The following is a 22,685-nucleotide window of genomic DNA, read 5'->3' as shown; positions in this document are numbered from 1 at the left end:
CATCTTTCTCAAGACAACCTCCCCGGTCACACTTGGTGGAGCTGGAAGGGCCTCAGAAACACACAGACACCCTCCCCCATTTTACCGATGTGGAAACTGAGGACTGGGCTAGGGAGCGGACCACTCAACCTCCCAGCAAGTAAATGGAAGAGTCTGGGTTGGGACTGGGTCTTCCTCCCAGTTCATTTTTTTCAACACATATTCATTCGACTGTGCGCTGTGCACCACTCTGGGTGTTGCTGAATAGAACAGGCAAAGATTTCTGCCCTCACGAGGTCACAGTTAGTGAGAGGAGACCGACTTAGCACAATGAAGAAGAAAAAGGAGAGTGGGAATATGAGGAAGGGGACATTTGCAATTCTATATCTGGGATGTTGGGTGACCATGGAAGGCTTTACTAAGAAGATACTATTTAAGCAGAGATCTGAAGGGAGTGAAGAAGCAAACCAGGGTCAGAGCAAGGGGAATAATGTTCAAGAAAGAGAAGTTAGCAAATGCACAAGCCCTGAGCCAAGGCTGCCTGGCAGCCTGAAGAACAGCAAGGAGGCGGAGGGATGTTCTCTGTGTATGCATGTGTGTATATACGTATACAGAAATAGAGAGGAGGATGCAAATCTGGTGAAATGTTAACATTTGGGGAATTTTGGTAAAGGGAATGAAGGAATTCTTTGTACTACTTTTGCAACATTTCTAAGTCTGAAATGTCAAACAAGTTAAAAGAAAAACAGGATATTAAAAAGGAAGTGGAAAGACAAGATCAGATTGGGACAAAATACTTATGAGACATAACCAACAAAGCGTTACCATCTAGAATATGTAAAGAACTCTAACAAGCTCTCAAGAAAGACAAAAAAGAAAAAAATGGGCACAGATCTTGTAAGGGAACTTATGGGAATAGCCAAAAACATAGGGAAAGATGTCGGATCTCACCGGTAAGCAAGGGAAATGGAAACCCAAACCCCAGTGAAAGTCCACTTTATTCTCACCAGACAAATGAGTCAATGTCCGTCAAAGACAGTTGATGGTGAGGATGTGGAGCAACAGGAACGCTCACCTGCAGCAGATGGAGCCATAACAGTGCTGCCACTTTGGAAAACAGTTTGGTATTATCAGCTGACACTACATGTCCCTTGTGCCCCGCTGATGGCCACAATTCCACTGCTGGGTGTCTGCATACCCTGGAAAGACACCCCGCCCCCCGCCACAGTGCCAGGAGGTGTGTCTAGGACGAACATTCATAGCCACCCAGGCAGGAACCTTGGAGCCTCCTCTGCTGCCACCTTCCTTGGGTGACAACCCAGAATCATTGCATGACAGGTGGGGAAACAGGGACAGGGGCTGCCCAAAACACCATGTAGGGGAAGGAAGAAAAGGAAAGAGGGGAGGAAAGAGGGAGGGAGGGGAGGAAACTCTTCTGGTCTCCCTGGTAGCCAAAGCTGAAGGGTCCCCAATGCGTCCCTTCCCCCTTCCCTCCCAGCCATCACCGGGCACTTGGGGTTTGGGGAGGGGACTCGGAGGCAGCCCCCCTCCCTTTGGCCCAGAGAGAGGCTCCCATGGGAGCAGCAAAGAAGAAGCTGCTGAGTGATACAGTGCTCCTCTTGCCTCCAGAGCGGCCCAGACCCTCCAAGAACCCCAGGAGCATCAGTTACTTTCTCCCTAGAAAAGACTCCAGCATGACAGGTTTGCAAATGTGCAGGAAGGCCAGCCGCCTCCGAGGCCCTTCTGCAAACCAGAACCCCTTCCCAGCTCTCAGACGTCCCTTGGCCAGCAGAGGCCGCCAAAGTCACAGCCTGCGGGGCCATTGGCTGCACAAAAGCCTAGAAGATTCGAAATTATGTTGTTGTTTAGGACCAGGTTTAATTCTTGGGCGAGGGGCACTCCTGTACCCGTGTCTGTGAACGGAAAGGAGGCAACGGAGGATTTCTCTCTCCCCTGCCTCGGACCAGCCCCGTAGTTCAGGCTGCTGAGAGGGAGGGCCTCCCAGGATTGCCCAAGTACACCCTTCTGGATGGCCTGGCTCCAGCCAGTGAGCAGAAAAGTACAGCCAAACATGGCAGAACTCTGAGACCCCCGGCCCCCGCTCAGGGGGCGCCAAACCTGCTAGGTGAGGGCTGAGGTCACATGTGGGGCTCTCAGATGCCAGGGCCTTCCTAGCTGACGTGTCTGTGTCGGTGGGTAGTGGGGCAACTTGTGTCACACTGCTGGTTCTGGGACATTAGGTGTGTGTCTCCATGGGACCAATGGGGCCACCGCAACTTCCTCTGCCTCACTTGGGCAAGAGCTAAGAGTCCCGGCCTCCCTGCCCCGCTCCTGACCATTCCATTAGAGCAAGAGGCTTGCCCAAGGGCCCACAAGGCTGCTGTCTTCACAGTCCTCCCACACCTTGTGAAAGCTTTTTGCCTCATGTGTCCCAAAGGAGCCACAGGTCCCAGCTGCCTGAGTGAAACACGGTGGTGTGGAACTGCCCACCTGAAGGGAGCTGTGGCCTCTCGCAGGTGGAGTCATGTCCACTTCCTGCTCCCTGTGTCCTCCAGAGCCCCACCCACCCCTGCCCCAACTGCAGGCCCCAAGGTCAAGTCACATGCAGGGTGTGTCTTGGAGAAACCCCGGGCTGGATGCCAGGAACCCTGCCCTTGCCCTCTGCAGCTCCGCTCCTCAGCCCCTGCACTCAGGGACCAGACCTGCAGCCCCCACTGAGGCAGAGCCGCGTGGGGTTTGCCGCTACCCTTGGCTGGTGGCCCAGCCCCGCCCAGCCCTTCCCAGTCCCTCCACTTGCCAGCTATGTGCCTGGGCCCAGTTCTCAACCTCCTAGTGCGTAAGTGTCCTCATCTGCAAAACTGGGTTGATGGCTGCCACCTGCTCAGAGCCCGGAGGGGTAGGAGCTCCGTGCTTGCTAACGCCTCAGCTGCATCCTGAGCCTCGCTGCCCTAAAAGCCACCGCACCTGAGGCTTCCTCTGCCTCACACGCTGGCCCAGGTCGTCCGCCCACATATTAGCTTGAATCCTCCCCTCCATTACAATGTCAGAGTTGTTCTCTCTGCTTTACAGGTGAGGACACTGAATCCCACCCCAGGAAGATTGACTGAGAACCAGTGGGGAAGTGGCAGAGGTGGGATTTGAACCAGGGTCTATGGGATCATTCCATTGAGGCAGGACTGTCAGAGCTGGAGGCAGCCTCCTTGTGGTATAGGTGGGGACAGTGAGGCCCAGAGTGAAGGGACTTGCCCAACATCACGCAGGTCCCCTGCCCCCAGCTCAGGGCTCTAACCTCACTCCTAGGCCCTGACCTGTTGCCCAAACCTATTTGCTTTTTAGCCAATGGTATTTCCGAACATTGGCCAACAGTGTATGTCTGGCAAAGGAAGTGAAAGGAGAGGCCCCTTTCAGGAAGGCACCAGCCCTGTATGTCGCCAGAAGCCCTTGGGCAAGGCAACCCAGGCAGCACCTAAAAGGGTGAGCAAGTGGCAGTGGATCAGAGAAGGGACAATGGCAGGGGTCCGGAGGGCACTTCTGCTGACAGTGGGCTTGGCAGTAATGGCCTGTGTGGCCCAACACCCTCAGAACTATGAGGCGATTGTCACCCAGGCCTTGCAGTTCTTCAACTATGGGCGACCAGGACAGCCCCTTTTCCGCTTGCTGGAAGCCACCCCGCGGCCTGGCTCGGTGAGTGTCCCCGGCCCCAGGCCAGGGAAGCTGCGGACACCTGCCCACAGCAGCCTGCAAGGGGAGCAGGCGGAGAGAATACCTGGCACAAGCCCAAAGCATTTGGTTAACTTTACCTGTTGTTGTTATAATGTTTCTCCCAGTGGAAGGTAGGCAAAGATTGTAGTCTCAGGCCTGACAGCTGGCTCCCTGGGAGATTTGGGGTTTTCTCTCAGGCATGAAATGTGGAGTCTGGGAATCTAGCCTGCCCTCAAGGCCCCGGGGTTGCAGGGACATGCAGAACTGGTCCGAAAAACTGGTAGCCTTTTGCTAGTTTCCAAAAGCTCTGCACACTTGGAATCTCTGCTGAGGCCACGTAAGAGGCTGCCGGGTTTGGTGGAACGTGCAGACCTCAGCTCATCCCCTTCTAGCCTGTCACTGCGACCTCTCTGTGCTTTTGCCCCCTCCTCTGTAAAAGGGAGATGATCAGTTTTCTCTCACTTCTGCAGAACACCACCACCACGATGCTGCTCGCCTTCAGGGTCAAAGAGACGGTGTGCCTCGTCGGAGAGCGGAGGCAGCCCCAGGAGTGTGCCTTCAGGGACGGTGGGGTGAGTCTCCCAGCCCGGAGGCAGGGGGGCCTCTGCTCTTTCCACCTCAGGGGGCTGTGCATTTGCCCCCGCCCTCCTCATCCAGCCACGAGAGATTTCACTGTAGAAGCCCTTTTGAAAATCTGTTTTCCCCTGATTGCTTTCTCTTACTGTAAAGTATTCTCAATCCTTATTATAAAAGCAATACGTGCCAAAGATGACTAAATAGAAAAAGAACAAAGCAGGACCATAATGCACGTAAGATAACTGCTTTGATAAAATCAGGAAAATAACATTTTACGGTAGCAAATTTACAGATCCTGGAGAAGCAAAATGAGATAAGGCAAAAATCACCCGCGGCCCCGCTGCCCAGGGACAGTAACCAGCTGTGGGGGTAGGTCCTCTTCCGTGTGGTTTTGGTGCACGCACCCACTTCAAACAGACAGGGCTTCCTGCGGGCAGGCTAACGTAAAGACGTCTGTCCCCGCTGAGTGCCTGGCGAGTACAGGGAGCCTTTCCCTGGCCCTGGGTGTCCTTGGCCTGCAGCCCTGGCTTTGGGAGGATGGGGGATGCGCCGCTTGGGTTGCGGGGCAGGCGGGGTCAGTGGGATACTTCCAGCCCCTGTGTTCGCGGCCTCGCAGGAGGAGAGGAACTGCACCGGCTCCTTCTTCAGGCTGTGGCGGTACCGCATCCTGACTGTTGACTGCCCTCGGGGCCAAAAGCGACAGCGAAAGGTGAGCCATCGGCTTGGACACATGTGGCCTCAGTTCCCTCATCTGAGGAATGGGGCCAACCAAGCCCTCCTCTATGCAATTGTCAGGAGGGATCTTGAGGGACGGCGGGTCATTTGGCAGGAGGGTAGGGGAGATTGGTAGCGGGGGCTGTGGGGTGCTGGGGGGCACTCTGCCTTCTTAGGCAGGGCACTGGCTCTGCTCTGGGCCTAAGGACCCCTTGGGAGCTGACCCTCGTCCCCATCCCACGTTTGGGAGAACTGAAACCAGAGGCGGGAGCCTCCTGGCCAGTGAGTGGAATAGCCGGGGTGGGAGTGGGGCCCAGAGTCCAGGCCTGCAGGGACCCTCTGGGCTCCGAGGGGGAGGGCCTGACTGGGGACCACCTCCAGCCCCATTGCCAACGTCACTGCCGGGGCCTCAGTCCCCGCATCCTGGCCTGGAGAGAGGGGCCACAGGCGGGACATGGAAGGCAGTGTGACAAGTCAGTGAGGGTGACGGGAGTGACTGCCCGGCATGGTTCCCACAGCTCCTCCGGGAGAAGCGATCTGCCGCGCCCCCAGAGGCAGCCGCTCTGGATGTTGACAGCTCCAAGCTGCCGCCTGCAATCAGGGACATGTATGAGAAAGCCAAGTTCGACATCATCTCCAACATCCTGAGGAATTTCTAGGGCTGGAGAAGGAAGGGGAGGCCCTGCCTCCCCACCACAACCCCCTCTTCCTACCCATCCATTCCCTGTCGCCCTCAGCAGCCCCTTCCCTGCATTGTCTGAGCCCACCCACACTCCTCTGCTTTCGCACACCTCTGCTTCTTCCTGCCTGTGTCTGTAAATCCTACTCCTCCTCCAAGGCACGGCTCCAAAGTCACCTCCTCCAGGAAGCCTCCCTGCTTTCCCCTGGGCAAAAGTGTTCCCTCCTCAGAGCGTTCATGTTCCTCAAACCACGTGGCCAGACGGCTCTATGTGTTCTCACCGCTGTGCCCTTCAGAGCCAGCTGCAGGTGGCAGTGGAGTGAGTTTATCAGTGAGGTGCTCCTGGGAAGGTAGCTCCATTTGTGCAGGACCCTGAGTACGCCCGCTCCCAGCCCAGGTACTGTGACAATAAATGTCCCCTCACATATGCAGGCACTTCCAAGAGGGTCAGCCCATCCTTGGAGAGAGGCTCAATAAAATATTTCTGAGATAAATGATTAAGTGAACGAGTGAATGAATAAAGCGTTGGTGCTGGACCAGGTGGGCTTGATGTTCAAATGCTCTGTAAAGGGCCAAGGAGAGCTCTGCTGGGGATGGAGGAGTAGAGTGCCCCAGACCCTCCATCGCTGGTGCCACACACCTTCTCTCTTAGGGGAGCTGTGTCTGAACCGCCCCCCAAACCATCCCAACAGAATAGGGCCTGAGGCCCTGGGGAGCCACTGGCGGGGTCTGAGCAGGCACCTCACTTGGGCCGCTCTGTTGACCACAGACTGCGGTGCCGGGTGCTGAGGGTGTGCACTAGCGTGGGAGCAGAGAGCAGCACTGCCCTGGGAGCCGAATCAACAGGGCTGGGCCACGGCTGGCCTGATGAAGAAGATGGGGACGGATGACTCTCATCCCTTCCCTCTTCCGAAACCTACCACTGGGTTCCTGAGTGAACAATCGGCAAGAGAGAAGAGGTGTGAGGATGGGGAAACCATGTCCGAGGTTCCACATTGGACCTGGCCCTGTTGGGACATACGCACGTGAACGTGTGCACCTGTGCCGGTGCAGAGACAGGACGCGGTCCCGCGGCCCTGCTCCCATTCGGCAGAGGGCGTATCAGCTGCAGAGAGCGTGTGGAATGAAGTCAGAGCTCAGGGCTGAGCGCCGAGGCCTCTTCTATTTGGAAGTCAGAAAGAGGTGCAGGTGGGCAGTACAAGAGTCACAGAGATGAATTTTGAGACGAGAGGTAAACATCTCCAGGCAAGAGCGAGGGAAAATGAGGAGCCCGAGTCAGATCGGGCTCACTTTAGTGGTTTCAATCCCTGCTGACAGGGCAAGAACCTCCTTAACCCCAAATGTCCAACCCCCTAAGGGACCAGAATCCCACCCTCAGGGCAATCCTAGGCAAGTGAGTAAACTGAATTAGAAATTTAAAATTTTTCCTCCAAGAAAAGGTCCAGTGATGGCTTCACTGATGAGTTCTATCAAATATTTAAAAAAATAATACCAATCCTTCACAAAATCTATCCGAAATAGAGGAGTAAGAAACACTTCACTCATTCTGTGAGGCCAGTATTACTGGCCAAAAACGTCACAAGAAGAAAAAACTACAGAAATTATCTCTAATGAACATGGATGCAAAATTACTTAACAAAATGTTAGCACACCATTTCCCACAACATTAACAGGATTATATCGATATACCATGGCTGAGGGGGATTTATCCCTGGAATGCAAGTTGGATCAACATTTCAAACATCAATTAATGTTATATATCATGTTAACAGGTTAAAGGACAAAAACCACATGATCATCTTGATAGATGAAGGAAAAGTATTTGACCACATCTAACACCCACTCATGACAAAAGCTCAACAAACTAAGAATGAAACTCAATTGTCTAACCACTATGATGTATACCTGAAACTAAAGCAAAATATTTTTAAAAAACACACACAAGATACCATGACATATACATCATAATAGAGCTAAAATTAAAAATATTCTACCAACTGTTGGTGAGGATATATAGCAAACGAAGTCCCACATACTGCTCATGAGAACAGAATGTGGTACGCAAATTTTGAAAAAGTTTGGCATTATCTGCTAAAGCTAAATAAACATTTATGAACCAGTGATTCATCTCTTATCAAAAATGTATGTATGGCCCTGGCTGTGTAGCTCAGTTGGTTGGAGCGTTGTCCCCCTACGCCAAGGAGTTGCTCCCCCATTAGGGCACATACAGGAATCAACCAAGGAATGCATAAATAGGTAAAACAACAAATCAAGGTTTCTCTCTCCTCCCCCCTTCCTTTCTAAAATCAATTAATTTTTTTAATAAACTGTTTTTAAATATCTTTTATTTTTTAAAAATATTTTATTTATTTATTTTTAGAGAGAGGGAAGGGAGGGAGAAAGAGGGAAACATTGATGTGTGAGAGATACATCGATCGGTTGCCTCTTGCACGCCCCCAATGAGGGACCTGGCCCACAACCCAGGCATCTTCCCAGGCACGTGCCCTGACTGGGAATCAAACTGGTGACCTTTTGGTTTGCAGGCAGCACTCAGTCCACTGAGCCAGGGCTACAATCAATAAATGCTTAAAACAATGTACAAATAGAAGCAAAGGATACAAGCAAGAATGTTCATTGTTTATTCATAATTGTCAAACACTGGAAAAATTCCAAATGACCACCACCATAGAAAAAGGATGAAGCATACAGTAACACAATGGAATATGCGCAGTTGTAAGAATGACTACTACTACTACCCACAATATGGATGAATCTCACAAGGCCAAGCAGAAAGCAAACACAGAAGGAACTACAATGCATAATGAATTGTATACAAAATGGGCAAAATAAGCTTTTGTGTCCAAAGTAAGAGTAGTGGTTACTTCTGGGTGGGGCGGGGCCCTGGTGCTGGATCAGCACAGGCCGAAAACAGGAGACAGAGGTGCTCTGGAATGCCAGCAGCAGTTCAATCTTGGTGGCAGGCACATGACTGAGATGTTCCCTTTGCGATAATTTACCCAGTGTAATTCTGACCATTTGTGTACTTTTCTATATGTAAAAGATGCAGTAAATTTTATTATTTTATTGATTGATTTTAGAGGAGGGGGGAGAGAGAGACACTGATTTGTTGTTGTTCCACTTATTCATGCATTCATCGGTGATTCTTGTATGTGCCCTGACTGGGGATCAAACCAGTAACCTTGGCGTGTTGGGCCAATGCTCTAGCCAACTGAGCTACCTGGCCAGGGCTAAGTAAATTTTAATTAAATAAGAACCATTACAAATATTCTAAGAGGACTTAAGAAGGGTCTTGCTTTAGCAGATATTTTAAAAATATTATCAAGTAATTAGAAATGTGGTCCTAGTAACAGGGGTATTAGTCAAATGAATAGCAGAGAATAGGGATAAGAAATAAACCCAAAGCACATGTGAGAACTTGTCATAATAAAGGTGGCTTTTTAACTAGTGGAGGAAGACTAGATTATTCAATAAGTGGCTTAAAAAATAAAATTAAAGATGGATCCCCATCTGACTCCCTAAATGAAATTAAATGCTAAACTGACAAAGATTGAACATATAAAATGAAACCATCAGTTCTACAACGAAACATGAGTAAATACTTGTATAATCTCAGAATTGGAAAACCCAGAAAGCATTAAAAAAAAAAAAACACTAGTAAATTTGACCACATAAAAATAAAAATACAGGTTTTAATGCATGAAAAGGAAAAAGACTCACAAAGTCAAAAAACTGGGGAAACTATCTTGAGAAATATTCAATAAGCTCTTAAGCTCTTGAAAATCTAAGAAAACAATCAACACTCCAAAACACACAGTTCACAGGACAACTACAAATGGCCAGCAAATACAAGAAGATGCTCAATGCCACTAGCAAAAAAAGGCAAATGAAAGTAAGATGCTGTTTTTCCATTAACGAGGTTGATGTTTGGAATAGGAATGCCCGGATGGGAAAGAGGGTGAACACAGAGGGCAGTGTCAGATGGTCTCAACTTTCACCATGTATCAAAATTTAAAATGGTCATCGTGCCCTTTACCTCTGGGACTCCTCATCTTGCAGCCTCAGTGAAAAGACTGGTTCAGCCTAAACCCGTGCACAGCATAGGGACGTTCACAGCAGCACTGGCTGTGGCATCAAAAACGGACCCATACGTCCATCGACGCAATGAACTATCAGCGTTATTTTAAAAATAAAGCAGATCTATGTGCACTCATATGAGAAAGATATATTATCAAATAAGAACAAGTTGCAAAAATTAAAAAAATAAGAGTAAAAAATAGAATGAAACTTCAATTTAAAGTTCACTGATGAAAAATCCACAGCTTAATATTTTTGATGGACTGAATGTCTTCCTCCCTAAGACTGAGAACAAGGCAAGAATGTCTTTTTCCAATTATTATTAATATTGATGTGTGAGGGATACATTGATCGGTTGCCTCTCACATGCCCCTGACTGGGAACCTGGCCCGCAACCCAGGCATGTGCCCTGACCGGGAATCCAACCTGCCACCTTTCGGTTCGCAGGCCGGTGCTCAATCCGCTGAGCTGCACCAGCCAGCGCCTCCCCGCCACCTGCCCCGCTGCTACACAGCATTGTACTGGAGGTTCTAGTCAGTACAGTAGGCAGGAAAAAATTAAAGGCATCCAGATTGGAAAGGAAAGAACAAAATTCTTTTTATTCAAAGATGGTATGTCATGTATATAGAAAATCCCAAGGAGTCCACACATAAATACCTTTGTAAAAAGATAAATATAAATGAGTTTAGCAAGGTCACAGGATATAAGATCAATGTACAAAAAAACCCCAATGATATTTCTATATACTAGCGCCAAAAATCTTTGAAAATAAAATTAAGCAAGCAATTCCACCCATGATAGCATAAAAAATATTTAGGCACATTTTAATTTGAGAAGTGCAAGACTTGTACACTGAAAATAACAAAATATTGCTGAGAGAAATCAAGGAAGCTCTAAATAAATGATAAACATTCTATGTTCATGGATTGGAAGACTTCATATTTTTGAGATGATAATTGTCTCCAAATTGATCTATAAATTCAGCACAGTATCTATGTAAACCCCAGAAGATGCTTCTGTATAAATAAGCTGAATATTAGTTATATGGAAGTACGACGTATCTAAAATAGTCAAAAGAATTTTGAAAAAGATCAAAGTTTGGTAGACTTACATTGTCCAATTTTAAGACTGACTTCTGAGTTGGAGAAATTGATACTATATAATCAGTGAGATATTGGCTCATAGATAGGCATATAAGATCAATGGAACAGAACTGAGATTCTAGAAATAAACTTATATTTATGGTCAACTGATGTCAACAAAGGCACCAAAGCAATTCAGTGGAGAGAGACCATCTTTATAACAAATGTGCTGAGATAAATGGATATCTGTGCCCCGAAAGATGAATTTTAACAAATTAACTCAAAATAGATCACTTAACTAAACTATAGTTATGAACTAAAACTATAAAGCTTCTAGAAGAATTTCTAATAGCCTTGGTTTGGGCAAAAAGTTCTTAAGGCTCTGGCTGGGTAGTTCAGTTGGTTAGGGTGTCGTAAGGGCTGTGGGTTTGATCCCCGGTCAGGGCACCTGCAAGAAACAATCAATGAATGCACTGATAAGTGGAACAGCAAATCAATGTTTTCCTCTCTCTCCCTTGCTCTCTCTAAAAATAAATAAAAAACGTTCTTATGATATGACACTAAAAGTATGATCCATAAGAGATAATTAGTAAATTATACTTCAAAAATTAAAAACTTCTACCATTAAGAAAATGAAAGACAAGCCATAGACTGGGAGAAAATACTTGCAAAAAATGTACCAGATGAAAGATTTGTATCCAGAATATATAAAGAATTCATATAACCCATTAATAAGACATGTGACCTAATTTTAAAATGGGCAAGATTTGAATAGATATTTTACCAAAGATATACAAATAGCTAATAAGCACATGATAAGACACTCAAAATCATTAGTTGTTAGAGAAATGAAAATTAAAACCACAGTGAGATGTCACTTCAGTAGAATGGCTATAACCCAAAAGAGAGAGAATTCTAAGAATGGACAAGGATGTAAAGAAACCTAACCCTCATACACTGCTGGTGGGAATGCAAAATGGTGCAGCCACTCTGGGAAAGATTATAAATTTCTTAAAAAGTTAAATATAAACTTACCATGTGACCCAGCAATTGTACTCCTAGGAGTCTACCAAAGAGGAATGAAAATATATGTCCACAAAAACTTGTACATCATAGCAGTATTATTCATAATAGCCCCAAACTGGAAACAATCTAAATATCTATCAATTAATGGTAAAAAAAAAAAAAAAAAGATAAACAAAATGAGGTATATCCACAGGTGGAAAACTATTCAGGAACAATAAAAGAAACAAGCTACTGATACATTCTACAACATGGACAAAACTCAAAAACATTCTAAAAAAGGAAAAAGACTGCACACATGATATGATCCCATTTACATGAAATATCCAGAATGGGCAAGTCTAGAGACAAAGCAAAACAGTGGTTGCCTGAGGATGATTCATTTCACACAGGCAGGAGGGAAAAGGGAACACTTTGGAACAATGAAAATATTCCAAAATGTGGTAATGGCTGCACAATTCTACATTTATTAAAAATCATTGCATTGCACATAGAAAATGAGTGAATGTTAAGGGATGTAAACTGTAACTCAGTAAAACCTTTAAAAAACAACCAGCGATGCAAAACAGAGGCAGACTAGGGAAGCACGGTTATGCAAACTTTGACTGTGTATGCACCTGACTGTCCTCAAGTTTAAAATAAATAGTCCTTGCATTTCTTCTTTTTTCCCAGTGCTGGGTACACAACAATGGAGACTCTCAAGGAGCTCATCACCTACTGCACAGAACAAGCAAACAGGCCATCGCTCTAGTGAGACAGTCGGCGACAAGCCCAGAGGGGCACCAGGCTCACTGGAGACGCTCTGCTGCAGGGGTGACCTCTAAACTGACACCCTGACGGTCTGTTTCAGGGAGACCGAGTGGGAAGAGGTGCCAGGTCACGGTGGCCTTGTACGCCATGCTATGGAGCCTGGGTTTTTATCCTGAACTGCAAACCTAGAATAAGGTAAATAGGAAACTGGGCTCCGTTAAAGAGAGGAACATCTCTGTCATCTCATGAGATGAAAATGGGAGCAGTCTGGGCTAATGTCTATAAGAGCTGAACAATTCCCTTGTCATTTTTTGGTTGTGTGCGTTGTGTTTTCATGAGCAGCAGTAAAAACCAGTAGTGTTTGCCTCTGGGGTAAGGAGGGGGCTCTGCTGCTAGTGTAAGAGGGGAGGAGTCCAAAGAGCAACAAAAAAGGAAATGCAGTCAAGCAGAAGCGGGCAGCCAAAGCTCACCAGCCCCCTCTTCCCCAAAGGGCTCCTTAGTTCTGAGCAAGAAAAGAGCTCTTACTACTTTGTAGGCACCTGTCCTTTCTCCCACAACAGCTCTGAGATAACCTGGTTGCCTGTTTTGGCACAGAACCGCCTGCTTCTATAACCTACCTGTGGTTTTGTCCCTTTCCCTCGTGCCTAGGCTGCTCCTCCGAAGTCCATCAGAGCACCAGGCAGCACACCTCCACACACCAGGTGTGCAGGCTGGGTGATCAGCTGCTTCCAAGGTCAAAGACACAGCTCCCCTCAGGTGAACTTGCCTGTGAGTGTGGAGGTCTGGTCTCAGTGCTAGACAGGACTACCAGGTAGTTGAACCAGGTCGGTTAGTCCTGCGGAGGCCATTTCCTTATGCTAATTAATGAGCCATTGCTACCTACACTGTGGGAACTCCTGAGAAGAGCAAGTGACGATCAATAGACAGTGTTTATGTGTCGAACACGTGCTGGTGGGGAGTACGTAGGGCTGTCACACGCTTCCAAACTGATCAAAGGAAGTTGCCATCCGAGTATAATCGTTACCCAGTGGATGAACCTGTCCATTAGCTAACTTTTTGGAAGAGTGTGAATGAAGAGTTTCTTAATAGCCACAACCCAGTAACCAGGATCTAACCTCAGGGAGGCAGATCTGGAATGTGGCTGTATTTGTAGAAGTGAACACAAAACACAGGAGTCTAGTTCACACATGGATACTTGCCCGCACCAGAGTGCCTAAGCTGCACCCCAGCCCTAGGGAGTCAGCTCTGCGGAGGCATCTACAAATGAGCCTGTGGTTTAAGAATTCTCCAGTGAGGCGGGAGAGGGTAAAGGGGGGATAAAGGGTGATGGGAGACTTGACTTGGGGTGGTAAGCACACAATATACAGATGGTGTGTTATAGAATAATACTCCTAAAACCTATATAATTTTATTAACCAATGTGACCCCAATAAATTCAATAAAAAATTAAATTAAAAAAAAGTGACTTCAGTGCACCAAAATTAAGCGCCCCTGGTCTAGAGTACAGAAGAGGAGCCGGACCAGTTGCTTCCAGGCAGCCGGCAGGCCAGCCCCATCCCACCAGGGGACTCTGGAGCTTGATGGCAGTGAGTGAAGAACAGGCGACATCCGAGGGGAGTGGCGATCTGGACAGGAGCGATATGCAACATGCTATTGAAGCCTTTTGCATACTTTTCACCAGAACCCATTCTTATAAGTTACATACGTCTCTCCGAAGACTGCTTTGCTGTATCTGGCTTTTCCCTTATTTTCACAGGCACATTTTTACTTTGTCTGATGTATTTTTTCACCGAATTACAATAAAAATATTATTTACTTCTAATAAGTACTAAAAACAAATCAGAAAAGGGCAAGAAGATATTAGAAGTGTACTCTTTATTTCTCTTTGGTTTCTTAACACAAAAGACATGCGTTCTATAAATAAAAGGAAATAAGATTTTCTGGGAGACAATAAAGTGGGCGGAAGGAGGAGAATTTCTATCCACTCACATCTCTGTGGCCAAGTCTAGAGGCTGGTCTTCAGCCCCACCTTGGCTTTGATCTCAGACGAAACCCATGTGTTACCTACGGGGAAATGCCCAAGGACAAAGGAGGTCACAGTCCTCTGCTCAGAGCTGGGCGAGGCCAGCCACTGAGCACAGCACCTGTCCTACCTCCTTGTCATACCCTTTCACAATATCCACGGGTGATATTCACGGCACTATTGGAAAGGCTCCAACACCACAGGGCCACCAGCCATTTGCAAACGTTCACCAGCAGACTGAGGAACTGACCGTGACGAGCGTGAAAATGGTTTGTGCACTTGTGCTCGGGCCCGGATCCGGGCGCTGGCTTCGTCTTCCCTGGAAATGCCCTCAGGTGCAGCAGCGTAACCTCTACACGGCGGGGTGGGCGTGGACTTAGGAAGGCCACTGCAAAAGCAGCAGATGATGGGAAAATGACCCGGCATGCCCAATGGCAGCATCTGGGCCAGCATCCTCAGGCCCTGGCGAGGCCCACACATCAGCCCATTGACTGATTCCTGACACCCTCACAATCCAGGCTCGTCAGTGCTGCTCAGACACACAACAGAAGGGGCTTCCTATAGGAAGATGAGCACTGATCCTCTGCTCTCCACCGGGAAACGCAGGCGCCAGCCTCCTTTGAGTCTGCCTCGGTAGGCAAACTGAGAGGGAGCGAGGAATGTCAGAGCTCCTCCAGGAGCCCAGGCTAAACTATATCAGATTGTTGAGTCGTTAAAAACAAAAAAACAAGACATCATTTTCAAGTGCTTGTAACAGAGGCCCAGCGCCTAAGTGGCAGGTAAAAAAGGTACTTCCCCCTGCGTACACGGTGACGGCGCAGCCTGGTAACCCCCCTGGGCCTAGGGCGGAAGACATCTCAGACTCCACATCGTGCCTTTCTGAACAGGCTTCCGGCCTACTCTGGGCAGGCAGCAACAGACACGCCGCCCAGCGGAGATGGGACCCTAAGACCCAGTCTTGCATTGAAATAACTGTACTCCCTTTCCTCTTCCCGGAAGCACTGTAGAACACATTTGGCAGCAGCAGTTGACGGACAGCCCCACTGCTCAGTGCACTGGTAATACAAGGTGTCCTCCTTTCTGGTCCTGCTGTGCTACATGGAGGTCCCATCCAGGGAGGAGAAGGATGGAGCTTGGAGTGTCTTCAAGAGGTCATTTCCTAAGATCAGAGGAAGAAACGTGAAATCTGTTCTTTGCAGCAGCAAGCAGTCCCTTGGTCCTTTACTTCTTCCCATCACAGAGCCAGCTTTGCTTGAGTGTAAATGTCCACCTTGCTGGTCAGCCTGCCAAGGGCTGGAGGGAGGCCAGGCCCCTGGAATTGGCAAGTGGATGGAGGAGCAGTGGGCTGGCAGGTAGACAGGGTGACCGGACCAAGCCCACCACGGCTGGTGGAAGGACCAAGTCCTTGGTCAGGCTCCAGAGGTACAAATGTGATGTGCCCCAGGAGCATCACAGCGAGGACAGCTATCTCAGAATGACAGACAGGCAAGTGAGTCTGACCAGACGTGCTATTTCCTGCTGGTCAAATAAGAAAGACATGAAAGCGGGGCTGGGGAGTCTGAATGAGAGCCCTGGTGGCAGTGGGAGGTGCCCACAGGGGCACCCGAAGCTTCCAGTGACCAGCTGGGAGCCCCCGCCTGGAACAGCGGCAGTAATTCAGCCGACTCTCTAAGCCTACGATTAAAAAAGTCCTCTGATGATGGGTGTGAAGACAAACCCATGAGCACCTGGCTACAGGACCAGTCGAGCGCGCCGGTTCCAGACACGCTGGGGCTCAGAGGGAACCCCGAGTGCTACGCGAGGCCTCAGGACCCTGGGATCCGAGTGGGAGTGGTCACCGCCCTTTTCATGTCGGGTGGTTTTCTATTTAAAACCCTTATTTCCCTTTAGTGTCTTTTTTAAAAAAATGTTTTCTTCTTGCAAAAAATGTTCACCTTTTAAAAAGTATTTTTCTTTGCAGTTTCTTTCAAGTGTTTAAATTTCCTTCAGTTTCTTTCAAGTATCTCTTTTTCTTCTGTTTCTCCTGAATAACATGAAGAAGACCTCACTGAAATCCCAACACTAGACACAGGAAAAGCTTCTCTCCTCCCTGTTCACCCACCACCAAGGACCAAAGCCTGTGCCCTAGGACCGAAGGAGGTGCTTGCGTGCAACCGAGCGCCTTCCTGCAGCTGCATCATCGCAGGCAGTGAGACATGTGGGGTGTGTTGTCCTCTCCCAGCCGCACCCCAACTTCCAACAGGCTTGGCTGCTGCAGCCGCCCCGTCACAAATTGGCCACCACGTGGCTGGAGAACAGCAGGGGAGGAGTGTAAGACGGAAGGCCGTCTGCCCGGGGGTGGCTCAGAGCTGTGCAGGTGGGACCTGCGCTTGGATGGAGCCTGTGTATGTGTGGACCATCAAAGCAGTCATGTGTCACCAGCTGCGGGACCCAGGCAGGCTTCTGTCCCATGCTGTGCACCTTGATGACCTAGACCTGAAGGTCACAGGGCAGCACAGTGAGGGAGGACTTAAGCACCTGGAAAAACTGTACCTCTGGTGAGCTCACATTTCACCCCGTCTTCTGGTCTACCGCCTCCCCCGAGAGGGACAGTCCCCGGACGGAAGTGCCATGTTTGTACCAGATCCCTGCCCCACCGCACCCCGTCCTCTGCCTCAGATGGTGAGGAGGGGAATGCAGCCCACGCCGACCCCTCCCTCATGGCATGCCATGGGGGCCATAAATGTCCAGCAGTCCGTCTCGGGGTCGTACATCTCCACTGAGCTGAGGTTCGACTGTCCGTCATAGCCCCCCACAGCGTAGAGGCGCCCACAGCTGGCCACCAGGGAGACGCGGCTCCGGCGCGTGTGCATGGGCACAATCAGGCACCACTGGTCTGCTACAGCGCTGTACATCTCGGCGATGCTGAGGAAGCCAGAGCCGTCGTAGCCCCCACAGACAAACATCTTGCTCCCCAGAGAGGCGGCCCCGTGCCGACAGCGCTTGTTGAGCATGCCCGCGGCAGGGTACCAGGTGGCCGTGTGGTGGTTGTAGTGCTCCACCTGCAGCGGGGGAAGGGGCACAGGCACAGGGCAGTCAGAGCCGAGGCTCTGTCCGTGGGTGGCTTCGCGGGGCACAGTGGCCCACACGGCATCAGACCCCAGTGGGAGGCCCAGGGACGAGGGGCTCTGCCAGTGTGGGCTGTGGCTTCGACGCTATTTCCTTCGTTGTTCTTGGGCTTATAGGGACAGGTGAGAGGGAGCCTACTCTGACCCCTTCTGTTTCCATCCAAAGAAGCAAACGAAGGACCTGCCCAAGGCTGCTCTGCTGTGCAGTGGCAGCCGGATGCACGTGTCCCACCGCAGCACTGCGGGGTCCTCGGGGACCGGCCACCAGGACATGGCTGTCGAGGTTGTATTTCAAACAAATTATGCAGAAGACTACAGCTGTCTGCAAAGTCACACTGTCTATGACTGACCTTTGGGGAGAACCCTCACCAGGTCTCAGGCAGCTTTCGATGGACAACGAAACGCGGGGGCGGAGGGTAGCTACACTCTGCCTCCCCCACGCACCCTGGCTCCCATTCTCAGAAGAATTTCTGAGCTCACAGGCGACGGCCCAAAACCCCACTAGATGATGCCTCACCCAACAACGGGCAGGCTAACGTTTTCCCCAGAGAACTGCCTTCCCAAACGGCTTTCAAAGACGGAAGGCTTAAGAGCCCTTAGCCCGGGAGCAGCCCGACTCACGCTGTTGAAGATCTGCAGACCGTCGTGGCCGCCCGACACATAAATCCTGCCCTCAAAGACTGTGACCCCAGCAGCGCTGCGATTCGAGCTCATCGGGGTCACCACTGTCCACCTTCAGGAAAGAGCCAAAGCAGGAGGGGAGCCGTGAGATTGGTGTCCCTGTCCTCCCAAGACGGCTTAGACAGGTCCGGGAGCGCTGCGCTGCGCTGCGCTTCCTCTGGCTCCGCACCACCTGCCTCTTCATCACCGCCCCCTCCCCCTGCATGTGGCTTTCAGACCCGCAGCGGGTCCCCTCTGCTCATCTCTGAGGCACTCAGGTCAGCATGTCCTAAGCAGCGCCTCTCCTACAGATCTGCCCCTCCCCTGTGCTCCGCGGTCTTGTTAATTGGGACCACCAGCTCCCCAGCTGCCATACTTGTAAACTCAGCATTTTTAGGGCTTCTTCTCCCTCAACCTCGGCGTTCTTGTGGTTGCCAATTCCCTGCTGGTTTGCCTCCTCGGCAGGGCCTGACCTCATCCTCCGGCTCTGGGCTCTCATTGGGCCCGCTGCAGCAGCCCCCTTCCATGTGGCCTGGCATTCGGACAACTCTCATTTGGACCCCGAGTAGCATGTCCCTCCAGTGGCTCCTCACTGTTTCCTCTCAGGCAGAGTCCAAGGTCCCTAACGTGGTTCTTTACCACTTGGTCCTGGTCAGCTTGCCAGCTCCACCCCCTGCCACGCGCCACCCACGCCTCTCCCTGATCACGCCGGGCAGGGTCTTATCTCCAAAGCTCTCTTCTTGTTGTCGCCCTGCCTAAATGAGCATCACCTGCTGTCCCTGATGGGCCTAACCTTGTCTCCCCACTAAGTGTGGGGAAGATAAAGGCATTCATCACGCTGTGCCAGTGCCAGACACAGGCCCCCAGGGTAGGACGACTGTGATGCCTCTGTGGCCCTGCAGACTGGTTTCTACTTAACGATCTTAGACACCTTGTTTGTTGTCTGATACACAATATATTGGTGAAATGAGTGGAAATTTGGCTTAAAAGTACTCTGATGAATCCATTCTACTAATGTGCTTATATTTTGTTACATGAGAAAATTCAAATACTGAAATTAAAAATTTGGGCTAACCTTGCTAGTGTTTTCCAAAGAGTGGTCCACAAAATAATTCCATAAGCTGGTGCTAGGTGTTATATGAGGTTAAACAGGTCTCTTTACTGCAGAATTTTCCATCTTGCTTTATGGAAAGATAAGGACTCTGGTGGTACAGACATCCATGTGTCCAACTTATTTGACCATGGGACTTTAAAAATTTTTTTACAATCGGATCCTCCCCACTTTAGAAAGTGCTGCTCATCCATTCCTTATCCTCTTTCATCTGCATTTCCATTACGCTGGGCTCATTTAGCTCAGAGGTACAGAGCACTGAATAAGTGTTTCCAGTATCTTTGCGGGCTATTTGTTTCTAAAACATTTAATAATTCATTCACTTAACCAAAAGTTATTAAATAAATGCCTATTATGTGCAAGGTACTACAGGGGCTAAAAAGGTAAGATACACTCTCCCTGATCGAGAAGCCTGATTTAAGAGCTGCAGGTCTGACTCCTCATCCTCCCGGCTTAGCGAGCCCCAGGTGCCCGGGGAGACGGAGCCCTTACTTGTCCGTCTCAGGCGAGTAGGTCTCCACAGAGTTGAGAGAGGAGTTGCCATCATAGCCCCCGCAGACGTAGATCTGCCCGTCCAGCACGACTGTCCCCATGGCACTGAAACAGACAGAGTGTCATCCCAGATGGGCCTCAGGCTTCCTGCGGCCACTGTCATGCTCACTGAGAAATCAACCTGCTCACCGACTGCCTCTTTCTAGAACAGACCTAAATCCCAGGTAGGGGGCAACGTGAAGGTGTAAAACTGAGGGCAAAGCAGCTGCCCTGAGTTCCTCTTGCCCTCCTCCCCCGCACCTACTGGGGTTTCCTCCCCTCCCCAGTCGTCTCAGTCCTCAATTTGTCTCACATGCTTATATGCTCCACCTTGCTGCACTCCCGGTCCAACTTACCTTTTAGCCCCCGGTCAAATTCCTCTCTCCTCTTGACACTTCAGCAAGAATGACTCCCTCCTGACCCCACACCTCCTCAGTGTGACCCTGACTGTGCTCTGTGCGATGCTTTGTACATACAGGCTCTCAACACATGCTTACTGTGTTACCGTGATTTTCCCACTCACTTCACTATAAAGTTCAACAAATGTCTTGTTAGTATATACACGGCTCTGCATGGCCCTAATCTGTCACAGTGGGTGGCATAACAGCTCCTGCCGTTGTGCACTTACTGCGTGTGTCAGGCACCCTGTGCTGGTCTCTTGCCAACACCATCACTGTACTGACAGGCAGCAGCGGCTGGGGGCTGGGCTCCTCTCCCCGGCTGCCAGGAGAGGGGCGCTCAGACCTCAGCGAGGCAAGCCCCACTCCCACACTGTTCGCCAGGCCGAGCTCTCCTAACACCAAAGACCCAGGCGTCTGGCGTAACCTATAATCTTCTCTGCACAAAGCCTCAGAAGAAATTAAACATGAATGCCAAGCTGCCCGATTCCATTTTCAAACCTAATGCTGGAGATTATAAATAAATCTGGGTGTCTAACAGACAGGAAAACGAAATGTACCAGCTTACTGCCATCTTTCTAATTTATGTAGCAAATCAAACTGATCCATGCAATGTCCCTTTGAGGGATGTGATAACAGATCCCCTGAACCAGCGTGAAAGAAGAAATGCCCTTGCCTTAGGCAAGGACAGTGGGAAGACCACCGAGTCACTAGACCTGTCACTATCCTTTTCGAAGCAGACACAAGTAACAACACGGAAATTCAACAAAAATAAGAGAAAGAATTAAGAGGTGCCACAAAACTATGTGACATTAACTATCAACTAATTGGCAAAGACGAGGATGAAGAGATAAGGGGAATGTTGGTTGGTGTGGACTGGAATCACTAGGGGAGGAAGCTCCCTGGAAGACTGGAGGAGAGGGAGGGAATGACGGCAGAAAGGAGCTTGTCACCAACTGGCAGGACAGAGCGCCGTGTGGGATGTCAGGAGGGGAGTGACTGAGAACATTTTAGGGTAGCCTGTAATTTAAAGGGGATGAAGTGGAGCTGGACCCACACTACTAATAACAGAGCATTGACCATAGTGAGGGAAACGAACACCCAGAGGACCTTCCTCCCAGACAAGCCTCCAAACCCCGTGATATGAAAGCTAGGATGGAGCCCAGGGCAGACAAACAAGGAAGAACTGATTGAAGTCAAAGCAAAAAAGGATCATATGGAGCAATGAGTCCTCTGAGGCCACAGAAAGCTGCAAAGTATCCAAGGAGTGCAGAGGGGAAGCGCTGAGGTGGCGCTGGTTGGGGACAGAACTGTGACCATCCAAGCACTGGCTCGCCGCCTCGGGGTGAGCAGGTCTTACATACATCATTTTCCTTTCAAATCAAATCAGCTAGGACCCTTTGTGAATCTGATCTTACCGATGCAAAGGCAGACTCCTGCTGGCTTGAGGCCAATGCTAACACCAATGAAGGCAGAACATGCGTATCATGGCCGTGACACTTCCATGTGACAAAGGACTTGCATGCCGACTTTTCTTCCTTGCCACATGCATTCACTTGATCTTTTTGTGTGGTCACGAGATCTTACAAGTGGAGAACACAAAGCATGGCCAGACAAAGCGGTCTGTGAGGCAAACACTTAGCAAAGTCCTTAAAGAGCAACTGGTGCAGGGGTTGTCAAACTGCCCCTTTCAAAAAAATTCATGTACCTTTTCTCCCTATGGTTGGGCATAGGTCAAGGAAGCTCAACATGTAAAAGTGATAAATGTAGAGCTGCTCTAGTTAAGTGGGTAGGAGCCTTGGACAGCTTTCCTCTCCTCCGTCAGTCCTGGAAGAGAAACATCAGGCTTCCACTTGAAACCACCGATCGGTGTGGCCTCGCTGAGGGCAGGAGAGGGAAGAACCTGTCCAGTTCCGCCCTCCCCCTCCAAACCTCTCTCTGCCCGACCACAGAAACACTCCACATGCAGCTGACAGCAGGAAAGATGCCACCTGTTGCTTTGGCACTAAAAAGGTTACATGGGACACTATGTGGGTGTCCTGTAATCCCACTCCTTATTGGGGAATGTGAGCGGGCAAGTTGCAATGAAGGGGTGTGTGGAGAGACGTGAACTCGGTCCACCTCGCCGACACCCACGTGCTCATGCGGTGGGGGGGGATGGGGGCGGTCCTGGAGGGAGGAACATTGCTATGGTTCCTATGCTCCCAGGGAGTGAAAGCACATGCCTGGCAGGGATCCTGGGTGAAACAAAGTAT

General features: G+C 49.7%; 2 protein-coding genes across 3 annotated transcripts in view; one reads left to right on the top strand and one right to left on the bottom strand.

Annotated features, from left to right (window-relative positions):
• Nucleotides 1-3,361: 3,361 nt before the first annotated feature.
• Nucleotides 3,362-6,133, top strand: LOC129087565 (15 kDa protein B-like). The gene is made up of 4 exons (XM_054594492.1): nt 3,362-3,663; nt 4,152-4,253; nt 4,874-4,966; nt 5,490-6,133. Exons 1-4 carry the CDS (start codon nt 3,487-3,489, stop codon nt 5,628-5,630), a joined length of 513 nt encoding a protein of 170 aa, XP_054450467.1. The 5' UTR covers nt 3,362-3,486; the 3' UTR covers nt 5,631-6,133.
• Nucleotides 6,134-15,134: 9,001 nt separating this feature from the next.
• The window catches only part of KLHL18 (kelch like family member 18), a 49,486-nt gene continuing 41,935 nt past the window's right edge, over nt 15,135-22,685 (bottom strand). For both annotated transcript variants that reach the window (XM_054594499.1, XM_054594500.1), the window contains exons 8-10: nt 19,994-20,098; nt 18,352-18,463; nt 15,135-17,664 (exon numbers count right to left, since the gene is read on the bottom strand). In XM_054594499.1, the coding sequence (XP_054450474.1) occupies nt 17,278-17,664; nt 18,352-18,463; nt 19,994-20,098 (604 nt within the window). In that variant the 3' untranslated portion in view covers nt 15,135-17,277. The remainder of the gene's footprint in view (nt 17,665-18,351; nt 18,464-19,993; nt 20,099-22,685) is intronic.

The sequence above is a fragment of the Pteronotus mesoamericanus genome, unplaced genomic scaffold, assembly GCF_021234165.1.
Source record: "Pteronotus mesoamericanus isolate MK-2021 breed Mesoamerican mustached bat unplaced genomic scaffold, CSHL_Meso_final scaffold_533, whole genome shotgun sequence".
Lineage (NCBI taxonomy): Eukaryota > Metazoa > Chordata > Mammalia > Chiroptera > Mormoopidae > Pteronotus > Pteronotus mesoamericanus.
Note: the sequence above shows the minus strand (reverse complement) of the source record. Positions and strands in the feature narration are given on the sequence as shown.